At 35.6% G+C, this 12,993-nt stretch overlaps 1 protein-coding gene and 1 pseudogene across 2 annotated transcripts in view; one reads left to right on the top strand and one right to left on the bottom strand.

Moving 5' to 3' along the window:
• ASCC3 (activating signal cointegrator 1 complex subunit 3) overlaps positions 1 to 12,993 on the top strand; it is a 349,769-nt gene that overhangs the window by 134,834 nt on the left and 201,942 nt on the right. For both annotated transcript variants that reach the window (XM_055329663.1, XM_055329664.1), the window contains exon 11: positions 523 to 687. In XM_055329663.1, coding sequence (XP_055185638.1) covers positions 523 to 687 — 165 coding nt within the window. The remainder of the gene's footprint in view (positions 1 to 522; positions 688 to 12,993) is intronic.
• On the bottom strand, positions 3,013 to 3,518 carry LOC129512761 (peroxisomal membrane protein 11B-like; annotated as a pseudogene).

Genomic DNA, 12,993 nt, shown 5'->3' with positions numbered 1-12,993 from the left:
TTGTCCCTTTTCAAATAAAGGCCATTATTAATGTATGGAGTTTAAAAGATAGAATCATTTGTTTTTATTTTGTTTTGTTTTAAGATTTTATTTATTTGAGAGACTGCGTGTGGGGGCACAAGCTGGGGGAGGAGCAGAGGGAGAGAGAGAAGCAGAGATTCCCCACTGAGCAGGGAGCCTGGGATTATTACCAGAGTCACCCAGGTGCCCCAGAATCTATTGTGTTTTTACATCATAAGACACTTTTTTAAAAAGCTAGGTATTTTATACACTTCACTACAATTTTTTGACAGACCGTCTTCATTGAGTTTTAAATAACTGCTTAATATCACAACTTAAGTGAAATGAAATATCACTCTTGGAATGACAGTGTCTATAGTGAATTACCTATCATTCCAGGGTATTTTGAACACTTTTTATTTGATCTGTATATAGGTTGTCAATCATATTTCTTCTTGAATGACATATTTGAAATTTATATATTCTATGTGACATTTTCCCTTTTTTAATCTTATCTTACAGATGCTTGTGACCACCCCAGAAAAATGGGACGTAGTAACAAGAAAAAGTGTCGGAGATGTAGCTCTTTCTCAAATTGTAAAGCTCCTTATTCTTGATGAAGTTCATTTGCTGCATGAAGATAGAGGACCAGTTTTAGAAAGCATAGTGGCACGTACTTTACGACAGGTAAGAGGAAGCTATTTTTAAACTTATTTCAGAGGGAAGAGTAAGTTTTTAAGCTTAAATATAGCATTCAAAAAGTATTAATATGTATTATTCATGGGGATAAAGATAATTTTAGTATGAAGAAACCTTTAGGTATTTTGTTTTCATATTGAAAGTACTCTTTCTTTTTTCCTTCCAAGTCTTATTTTATTGAAGTCTCTTTAAATTAGCTGAAGTAAATACAGGAAAAGTTCTAAACCATTGTTGTAAAGCCAAATCTAATATTTGACTAAGCAGCATTAAGATATAACAGCATAGGGGTGAATATTAGTGATTTTTCTCCACTTCTCTCCTATGTGCACTTAACTTCTACCCCCTGAGAAAATCTGAACATGATTTATAATTTTTCTGATATACTAGATAAAATAAAATATAATCACCTCAATCATTATTGGAAAAGAAAAAGATAAGTGTATGCTCTCTCTAGTTTGGGAGCTTTGTGGCTATTCATAAATAGTTCAAGCAAAAATTGATAAATTTACCAATGTTTAGTGATTTTTATTCTTTCAGCACCTCTTCTCATTAAGTAAAAAAATAACATATCATGGAATACCCATGAGTACTAAAATAATGTTAGCAGATCATACATGTAGAGAAAATAGATGAAAACTGATTTTTCAACCTAATCAAGAACTCTAATTCCTTGATTTCCCATCTGTTACTGTCTTTGATCCATATTCTACTGGTTTTGTTTTCTTCCTGAAATAACCAAGACTTCATGATCAATTTTTCTTTTGTTGATAACCTTAACTTACCCTGACTACCTGGCAAAATTCCAACCATCAATCAATTGAACCATGTCTCTGCCTCTGGCCAGGCGCTAAGCACTAGCAGGAAAGATCACACATTGATATAGTAGAGTTGCTTTACATTCATAGGTTCCAAATTTTACTTGCGTCATTCAGATCACCTGGGAACTTCTAAACTGCTTTTCTTCTGTTTCCCTAAAGTGAGCCATTTCCAAGCTTCACCAGACTCCTCCCACATGCTTCCCTACCCTGTCATGCCTCATTCTTATAGGACAATATTTTTACTGAACGCAAATAAGTCCTTCATGTTTGAATTCCCTCAATTCCTATCCCTGGCCCTTCTCCCCACCCAGAAAAAACCTCAAACCCACCCCATATCCATATTCATGATTCCATCCCTTGTTCTTTGATTAGAGGTCCTGACTCCATCTGCCTTGGACCCCATTCCTTTCATTTCTACATTACCCCTTTTCTTTTCCTGTGTGTCTTTAATTTCTCCATCTCAGTGAGTATTGTCTCTTCAGCTTAAAAGAACTGCCTTCTGTTTTACCAAAAGCCTTCCTTCAAACCTATCCCTCTCCAATAACTTGTGATTAATAAAGCTCTTTTTACCACTGGTCTTCTGAAAATACTAATCTATATTCACTATTTCTTTTTTGACTTTCAAACCATTGCAAACAGGTTATTGTTCCAAATAGTTAATAAAATGTTTTTACCACAATTGCCATTTATCAAATCAAAAAGAGAGCCCTTAAACCAAATCATTTTTTTTACTTCTTAATTTTACTCATTTTTGGCTAGTTTACTTCTAGCCATATCCAAATGCAGTTGTACGTTTCTATTTTGACATTCCATAGACATCTCGTTTTTTTTTTTTGGGGGGGGGTTGTTTTGTCTTGTTTTTTTAAGATTTATTTAGTCATGAAAGACACAGAGAGACACTGGCAGAGGGAGAAGCAGGCTCCATGCAGGGAGCCCAACATGGGACTCGATCCCGGGTCTCCAGGATCACGCCCTGGGCCGAAGGCAGCGCTAAGGCGCTGAGCCACCCAAGCTGCCCTCCATAGACATCTCTTGCTAAACATGTCAGAAACTCTGCCATCAGGCAGCCTAGGTCGTGCTCCCTTCATAGAGCCTGCTTCTCTCTCTGCCTGTGTGTCTGCCTCTCTCTTTCTCTATGTGTCTTTCATGGATAAATAAATAAAAATCTTAAAAAAAAAAAAAAAGGAAGAAAGAAACTCTGCCATCTTCCCTGTATACTTGTGTATGGCATAGTAGTTCACTTGGTTCTCAAGCCCAAATCCTGGGAGTCACCCTCAAGTTGTCTTTCTCCTTAACACCTCTCTCCTGAATCATTAGTTAGATATCAGTTCTTTCATATTTCATTTGCTAATAAATAGCTCTGATCCAGGTCTGGGAATGTGGTATAAAACACAGAGTGCAAAATTTTAGGAAGTTATATTGTATTTTAAAATGCTTTAAAATAGCATTATTTTAATATTGCTATATTAGGATATTTAATTAAATATATCCTATATTAGGATATTTTAATATCACAGGCATTTCTGACCACATCCAGCAGAAGTGGGGGATGACCTCGAAGAACCCGAGCCAAGAGCAGGACTCGGAGCTGTAGCTTAAGAGCTAGTTGAGGCAAACCTCCTCCTGGAGTCCCTGGACCCCCAGGTCCTGCAGTTTCAGTTCCTCCTGTGGCTCCTCCTCCAGAGCCCTTCAGCCACCGGCTATAAGCTGAAGACTCTTGTTCCATCAGTAGGTGAATTTCATAAGCATCACGGCTCAAATTCATGATGAGGGAAAACAGTACCTGAATGAACGCTGGGCCCACTTCTCCTGATCCACACGAGGGGCTAGTCCAGATTTTCCAGCCCACAGGACATTGTCACAGGCGAAGTCCAAGGCTCGATTGAGGTGACTAACAGTGATGCAGAATCTCAGGACAACATCTGATAAGTGCACAGCTCGTTTGGCTGACTCAGGGGCATCTGCTGAGTTACCCAGGAGTAGAAGCTTTCTTCCTAGGCTCAGATGATAAAATTAGCATTAATAAAATTAATATGCTATTAAAATATTTAAATATTTAGTATTTAATATTATTTTAATATGCTATTTAATTTGTTTTCAACAATTCCTTATATGTTTTTCAAAGTGCTTTTGTTGCATGTTTCATTTTTTGTTATACATGGCAATAAATATTTGTTGCTTTGGTCTATACAAAAAGTCTGTGAGGAAGGTAAGACAGATGTTGTTATCTAAATGGACAAACAATAAATACAGACAACTATCTTGTTCTGAGTCCCCCAGACAATAGCAAGAGCATCTGAAAAACTCAGGTCTTTTGATTCATAGTCCAAATCTATGCCATACTGCCACCTTTCAAATTGTCACTGAAATACATTAAGTACCAAGAATCCATGTGCAGGAGTTCTACATTGAGCCTGCACACTGTAGTTTTCTAAAAGAGAATGTGAAAAGGTCTCAGCAACTCATAAATAGAAAGCTATTTATTTCCTATAGAAAAACACAAGAAAGGAAGGGAGGAGGGGAGGAAGGAAGGGGGGGAAGGGAGGAATGGAGGAACGGAGGAACAGAGGAAGGAAGGAAGGAAGGAAGGAAGGAAGGAAGGAAGGAAGGAAGGAAGGAAGGAAGGAAGGAAGGAAATGAACAAACGAATGAAAGAAAGGTGGTCTTTAAAATGCTTTAAAATAGTGTGTTTTCATTTGGCAAGTCCACTATAGAATTCTAGATGGATTAATAATGTTAGCTATATCAAGCAGAACTCTCAGTACATTAAAGATGATATAAGAGGGCATTTTTTTAATAACCCCCAAATAGAGAAGCTCTATCTAAGCCAAATGCAAAACTCCAAATATTATAAAGGGAACATGTGACACATTTGGATATTTAAATATTACAAATTTCCGACCAGTAAAGACACCGCCAAAAAGTTAAAATATAAGACAAAATAACAAATTATTTATAGCACATAAAAATGTCTTTTATATTTAATAGTTATAAAATAATAAGAAATGCAAACTTTTTAAAAATGTAGAGAAAGCATTTCACTTTCATGGTAGAAATAAACACACTTAGCATTATAGAAAAGATGCTTAAAAGGACATGAGAGTTTTATCTGTTTTAGCAGAAGTAAAAACAAAGTGTAATTTGAAAGCACCCACTAAAATCAGCCTTGTGTTTTTACTTCTAGGGATCTAATGTATGGAAACAATAGCACAAACACACAGATATATTAACACCAGTATTCACTGCAGCTTTCTTGTTAATGCCAAATATGTTAGAAGCAACCCAAATGTCCAACAAAATATGAAATGGTTTAATAAATTATATTCATACCATAAAATGCTACATTGCAGCCTTTAAAAAGAATGAGGTGTAGAGCTGTATGAACTAGACTTAAAAGATATGTCATATTCTCATTGGAAAAGGAAGCTGTCCTCTATATATAGCAGAGTCCTGTTTAGGTAAAGAAAAAATGTGCAATATATTTATATTCTCATTCATTCATTTAGTGAACATGCGCCAACCACATAGTTCTAGATGCTGTAGATAGTTGACAGAGTTCTTATTTACATTGAGATTTTAGGTTTGGGTAGATTAGGAAACCAGTACACAGAAGGATATGCTGTGAACTGTAAAGGTGTTTTGATAATAGAGATGGAATTCGAGGGTTGTTTGGGGCATGTTCACATTTTACCATGTAAATTAAAAATATGTGCATACATATACAGATAAACACAGATAAACAGATACGGATAAACATATACAGATAAAAAAGGGTTGAAATGTTCAAAATGACACAAAAATCAGAGATTTTAGGTAATATCCAACTTAATAATTTCGAGCACACAGGTAGTTATGAGACAAAGATGAAGAAGCATGAAGAAGCCTGGAACTGCTAGGCATCACTGCTTTCCAGGTCCTTTCTTGCCATTTGGCTCTGGCCCGGATTTTACATAGGAGTTCTCAAAAAGAAGCATGCAGGGCATCCTTTACAGGAAAGAGAGCTATTTTAATCATAAATGTTTTTATTTTTTACCATGATACTTACATAACTTAGTAATGTTTTTCAGGGAGCTATGCCATAGGAATCCATACACTCTAGGTTTATTTACATTGAGCCGCCTAGAGAGCCACATCCATCAGCTAAAAGCATTATGAGGATAAGGACTTTCCTAGAACTATAAAACATTAGAGATCAAGTAAATATCATTAGTATATTTACCAAGAAGGCTATCATTAGCAAGTTTACAAGGGAATTTGACTAAGACATCTTTCCTGAACATGCTCAGTTAAGGGGGCAAATAGATTGCAGGCCTGCTGCTAATACTTACTACATGTATGTACACAGACACATGACATTATATATTTGTATAATATATATATATAATATATAACATATTTTGAAACAATTATAAATTTAGAAATATTTTTTAATTATCTATAAAGGTACAATTTCCCATATATAATATATAAATATAAACTATATAAAATTAAATGTATATAAACTAAATATATAAAATGTACACCTTAATATATGATACAGAAGTATAAATTGTGTATCATATAGATATATAACAACTAAATATATAATATACTCATCCTACACATTGATATCTGCATAATATAATGAAACTCCAGTGGTATAGTTTATCACTACTATGCTCATAAACTTTTGATGGCTTGTTCTTTGTTATCAGAGGAAAAGTGTTTAAATTCCTTACCTGCACATTAAAGACTATTGGATCTGTTATCTGTTTGTCTAATTTTAACTTCTGCATATTCTTGAGCTGCAATAGGTTCCAGCAACACAAAACTGTGCATTCCTTCCCCATTTCCTTTCCAATACCATTGACCCTTTTCCAGAGATAAATTTCAGTTCACTGGAGCCAGAATGTGTTACTGGTTATGAGATTAAGAGTGATAAATGCAAAATTGTGTATCTTTATCACTCCACACATTCATCAGTTGAAAACCTACTATTCTTTGGAATCTGCCAAATATCACTTCTGCTATAAAGTGATTCCTGGTTCACCATTCAGAATGAATTACACCTTTTCTGTATTACCTCTCTGCTCCTTTACTTTGTACTTTTTTAGCACCACTGTCATCCTTATAATATTGCAACTTGCTATAATTAATTCTGTCTTCATTTGTATCCTTTTCTGAATTTTAATATCCTTGATAGAAGGGTCTGATTCTCCTTATATTCTTAATATGCTATGAGAAAGCTCATAACTAAGTTTATTAAAAAGCAAAGTTCATGTTTTTATTTGTTCCTTTTGATTACCAGATGTTCCCAGTAGATGGCAGTGTTTTATGTAGCACGTCAACATTTGTAACAGAAGCACCATTAGAATCTGTTCTAATACAGTATAGATTGTGTTCAACTTCTGAAATTGTGTGGTGGTATTAGGGACTAGACTCACAACACATTTCGCATGATTGAGAGGAGTTTGGAAAAGAAGAAGTATAAGAAAGACCAAATCTGCATTTAACATTGGACTAATATTATCTTCTTAACTGTCTGAATTTAGATTTTTATATAAGGGCAAACATCATGAAAACTTACTGCTTAGTTTTGAGCTAATGATGAAGAAGCTGTAATATATTAAAATTCTTTCAACACTGAATACTTTTTAGGAGAATATATCTCAAATATAACTTTGAGATTTGGTTTAGGACATAGAATTACAAGTTATTCTCATTTAAAAGAAAGGATTTTGCAGGCTGATTATATATATTGAGAATAATAGCATTATACTTTTAGGTAAAAGTGTAATTTAGGTTCTTGGTACCACCAGTACTACATAGAACTGCTATGCAATTAAAATCACTATTCTAATTACTGTAAAGGATTCTCATCACAGCATGTAAAGGAAGTTTCTTAAGTAATAGATATGTTCATTCTTTCCCCTATAGAGGCTTCCTTTGTTTTTAGTTGGGCTTGGTTTGGGATTTTGCTGATTGTTTTAGTGAAAGTAAATTCGTTGTCAGATGTTGTATATGTATTTATACTTTAATTTTCATCCATCTCTATCATGTTTAAATCCTCTCTTCCTATGTTTCTACAAACAGTCTGTATGTGTAGATCTCTGTTCTATTCATTGTCTCCCCTTTGCGTAAAGTTTAGGCCCTAAGCCAGTGTTGATGGATGGCTAATTCTGGAAGTATTTATATTACTCACATTGGACTACTTTGCTTATATCCACTGAATCTTTTAGACTGAGCAAACTTATCAACAGCCTCCTCAGAAATCTGTGAGGTTGTTGATAGTATCCTCAAAGAATCACAATATATTTTAATTAACAAGTAAGTAGAAGTTTTTGGCCATTCCCTGGTATTATCTTTCTAGGTATATCACACTGTAATCCATAGAAAGTAGCCTACATTCTTTTGTTTTTAGAACTTGCTGAGTTTTTTGTCAATAAAAATTGTTAGAAAGTTCCTGTAGCTATTTAATGTAAATTCCATGTGTATTTCTCAGTATCCTGGGTAGAAAGTGTTGAATGGTGGGTATGTATCTGTTGAATCAAGCTTGTGAATTATGGCTTACAGTCATACATTAGAGGTTCTCAGTTGACCTCTAAACTCAGTTGTCTGCTCTCTCCTCTCATTCATTTTCTTTCTGCTCCAACTTGTTCCAGTCTGCCTTTATACTTACTTTATCCTTAATTTTTGCTTCTGTTTGAAGGTTTTTATTCCCTGATCATCTCTCAAATATCCCTTCTTTAGCTAGGCTTTTCCTTATTATCTCACCTAAAGTACGGACCCTCCCATGATACCGTTTATGCCATTACCCTGTTCTGCTTTACCCATGGCACTTATTGATACCTGAAATTGCCTAATTGGTTTGTAAGTTTATGGTTGTCTCTCCCCCACTAAAATGTCAGCTCCTTGATTATAAAGACACTAATGTTTATTGCTATTTCCTGGTGCCCCCCCTCCCCTACTCCAAAATACATTTCGGTACACAGTTGAAATCTGTTGACTGACTAATGAAGCGGTTGACAAAGTCCTCTCTGACTTTACTTAAAATGCTATCCTTGCTTATTTGTAAGAAAGAATTTTTTTCTTTACTCCCTTTTCTGACTATCTGTTGTGATTTATTTCATTCTTGAATCCTTTCTAGTAATAATGAATATCAAATTGGAACATACATTGCCCACTATTTCTTTGTGAAAGCAGATTTAGGGCAGCCTGGGTGGCTCAGCGGTTTAGCGCTGCTTCAGCCCAGGGCGTGATCCTGGAGACCGGGGATCGAGTCCCGCATTGGGCTTCCTGCATGGAGCCTGCTTCTCCCTCTGCCAGGATCTCCCTCTGCCTCTCTGTTTCTTGAATAAATAAATAAAATCTATAAAAAAAAAAAAAGCAGATTTATAAAATACTAAAAATTAGTGAATGAGCAATAATTTAACAAAATATGATTTACAAGGCTTATTGAGTTGTTTTCTGGATAATACCACCTAAAGGTAAAACTTTTTGAATTAAATTCGGAAGCATATCTTGAAAATTCACTTACTTTTTATTTTCTTATTTTTTCATAGTCTTCTATAAATTTAGTTAATTTCTATTATAACTTTTACAAATCCTTTGATTTGTAAATTTAATGGAACAAATGAATTTGTTTTTTTAATGAGTCTATAACACTGGCAGACAAATGTTTATGTTTAATCAGTACATGATAATTTCAATTTAGGGCTTTTTTGCAGGGGAGGTTGGTTTTTTTGTTTTTTGCTTTTTGTGTTTGGTTTTTTTTAAGATTTTATTTATTTATCCATGGGAGACACAGAGACAGAGGCAGCAACATTAGCAAAGGGAGAAGCAGGCTCCCTGCAGGGAGCCTTATGCAGGACTCAATCCCAGGACCCTGGAATCACAACCTGAGCCAAAGGCAGACACTAAACCACTGAGCCATTCAGGTGCCATGGGAGGTTGTTTTTATATCCAGATAAATATCTTTAATTTGAAAGGATCATTGATTTATAATTTGCAGTTCTTATTCTTTTACAAAAGTGGTAAGAATCCTCTGTCTATAGAGCCATATATATATTTCATAGGTAGCATTTCATTTAGTCCTCAGATAGGCCCAGATATATTCTACAAACTCATTTTTAAACTTACAGGGCCACAATTTCTCTTATGCGTATAAGAAACATTTGTCTTAGGAAGTATACCCAGCATTTGGATTTTCCTGACCTGCATCTGCATTGTATTACAGTATGCAAGGAGAAATCTGACATTGAGAATTGCTCACTTAGGCGCAGTAAATGTGAGGACACCAGCATGATACAAGCAAATTTTGACCAAAGAAGAAACATAGGAAACCAAAGAAATAATTAAAATATTTACCCAAATGTACTTTCATGAGCCTCCTTAATTTACTTACAATAACAAGAAGGTGAAAATGACATATATTCCTAGATTTTAAAAAATATTAATAATTGTATATAGCCTTTTGTTAAGTTCAGAAATCTTTTTATATGCATTCTCTCATGGGTTGATTAACTTGCCAAATTCATTCAAAGTCATGTATACATTTTAAGATCACATTAGGGGTTTTCAAACTTTTTTTCGGGTAGAAATCATTTTCTAAGAATTTTATTTAGAAGTGAAGTATACAACGAGGGTTAACGAGGTAGATATGAGGGTTAACGAGGTAGAAGAATGAGTGAGTGACATAGAAGACAAGTTGATGGCAAGGAAGGAAGCTGAGGAAAAAAGAAAAAAGACCATGAGGAAAGGTTAAGGGAAATAAATGACAGCCTCAGAAGGAAAAATCTACGTTTAATTGGGGTTCCAAGGGCACCAAAAGGGACAGAGGTCCAGAAAGTGTATTTGAACAAATCATAACTGAGAACTTCCCTAATCTGGGAAGGGAAGCAGGCATTCAGATACAGGAGATAGAGAGATCCCCCCCTAAAATCAATAAAAACCGCTCAACACCTCGACATTTAATAGTGAAACTTGTAAATTCCAAAGATAAAGAGAAGATCCTTAAAGTAGCAAGAGACAACAGATTCCTGATCTTTATGGGAAGAAGTATTAGGTTAACAGCAGACATCTCCACAGAGACCTGGCAGGCCAGAAAAGCTGGAGGGATATATTCAGGGTCCTAAATGAGAAGAACCTGCAGCCAAGAATACTTTATCCAGCAAGGCTCTCAGTCAGAATAGAAGGAGAGATAAAGAGCTTCCAAGATAGGCAGAAACTGAAAGAATATGTGACCACCAAACCAGCTCTGCAAGAAATATTAAGGGGGACTCTTTAAAAGAAAGAGGAAGTCCAAGGAAACAATCCACAAAAACAAGGACTGAATAAGTATTATGATAACACTAAATTCATATCTTTCAACAGTAACTCTGAATGTGAATGGGCTTAATGATCCCATCAAAAGACACAGGGTTTCTGACTGGATAAAAAAGCCAGACCCATCTATTTGCTGTCTACAAGAGACTCATTTTAGACCTAAAGACACCTACAGCTTGAAACTAAAAGGTTGGCGAACCATTTACCATTCAAGTGGTCCTCGAAAGAAAGCGGGTAGCCATCCTTATATCAGATAAATTAAAGTTTATCCCAAAGACTGTAGTAAGAGATGAAGAGGGACACTATATCATACATAAAGGATCTATCCAACCAGGGGACCTAACAGTCATGAATACTTATGCCCTGAATGTGGGAGCCACCAAGTATATCAATCAATTAATAACCAAAGTTAAGACATACTTAGATAATAATACACTTATACTGGGAGACTTGAACATGGTGCTTTGCTGCAGTTGATAGATCTTCTAAGCATAACATCGCCAAAGAAACAAGAGCTTTAAATGATACACTGAACCAGATGGATTTCACAGATATCTACAGAACTTTACATCCTAACACAACTGAATACACATTCTTCTCAAATGCACATGGAACTTTCTCCAGAATAGACCACATACTGGGTCACAAATCAGGTCTGAACCAATACCAAAAGATTGGGATTGTCCCCTGCATATTTTCAGACCATAATGCTTTGAAACTAGAACTAAACCGCAATAAGAAGTTTGGAAGGATTTCAAACATGAGGAGGTTAAAGACCATCCTGCTAAAAGATGAAAGGGTCAACCAGGAAATTACAGAAGATAAAAAGATTCATGGAAACTAATGAGAGAATAAAGATACAACCATTCAAAATCTTTGGGATACAGCAAAAGCAGTCCTGAGGGGGAAATACATCGCAATACAACCAGCCATCCAAAAACTGGAAAGAACTCAAATACAAAAGCTAACCTTGCACCTAAAGGAGCTAGAGAAAAAACAGCAAATAGATCCTACACCCAGCAGACGAAGAGAGTTAATAAAGATTTGAGCAGAACTCAATGAAATGGAGACCAGAAGAACTGTGGAACAGATCAACAAAACCAGAAGTTGGTTCTTTGAAAGAATTAATAAGATACCAAAAGTGGAACAGGAAGAAATAAAAAACCTGAACAGGCCGATAACCAGGGAGGAAATTGAAGCAGTCATCAAAAACCTCCCAAGACCCAAAAGTCCAGGACCAGATGGCTTCCCAGGGGAATTCTATCAAACGTTTAAAGAAGAAATCATACCTATTCTACTAAAGCTTTTCAGAAAGATAAAAAGAGATGGAATACTTCCAAACTCGTTCTATGAGGCCAGCATCACCTTAATTTCAAAACCAAAGACCACACCAAAAAGGAGAATTATCGACCAATATCCCTGATGATCACCGATACAAAAATTCTCAACAAGGTACTAGCCAATAGGATCCAACAGTACATTAAGAAGATTATTCACCATGACCAAGTGGGATTTATCTCTGGGATGCAAGGCTGGTTCAACACTTGTAAAGCAATCAATGTGATAGATCATATCAGCAAGAAAGAAAACAAGAACCATATGATCCTCTCAATAGATGCAGAAAAAACATTTGACAAAATACAGCATCCATTCCTGATCAAAACTCTTCAGAGTGTAGAGATAGAGGGAACATTCCTCAGCATCTTAAAAGCCATCTACGAAAGCCCACAGCAAATATCATTCTCAATGGGGAAACACTGGGAGCCTTTCCCCTAAGATTGGGAACAAGACAGGGCTGTCCACTCTCACCACTGCTATTCAACCTACCTAGAAGTCCTAGCCTCAGCAATCAGACAACAAAAAGAAATAAAAGGCATTCAAATTGGCAAAGAAGTCAAATACTCCCTTTGCAGATGACATGATACAGTACATAGAAAACCCAAAAGCCTCCACCCCAAGATTGCTAGAACTCATACAGCAATTAGGCAGGTGGCAGGATACAAAATCAATGCCCAGAAATCAGTAGTATGTCTATATACTAACAATGGGACTGAAGAAAGAGAAATTAAGGTGTCAATCCCATTTACAATTGCACCCAAAAGCATATGATACCTAGGAATAAACCTAACCAAAGAGGTAAAAGATCTGTACCCTAAAAACTACAGAACACTTC

The sequence above is a fragment of the Nyctereutes procyonoides genome, unplaced genomic scaffold (genome assembly GCF_905146905.1).
Source record: "Nyctereutes procyonoides isolate TBG_1078 unplaced genomic scaffold, NYPRO_anot_genome, whole genome shotgun sequence".
NCBI classification, from domain to species: domain Eukaryota; kingdom Metazoa; phylum Chordata; class Mammalia; order Carnivora; family Canidae; genus Nyctereutes; species Nyctereutes procyonoides.
This window is presented reverse-complemented; position numbering and strand designations above follow the sequence as displayed.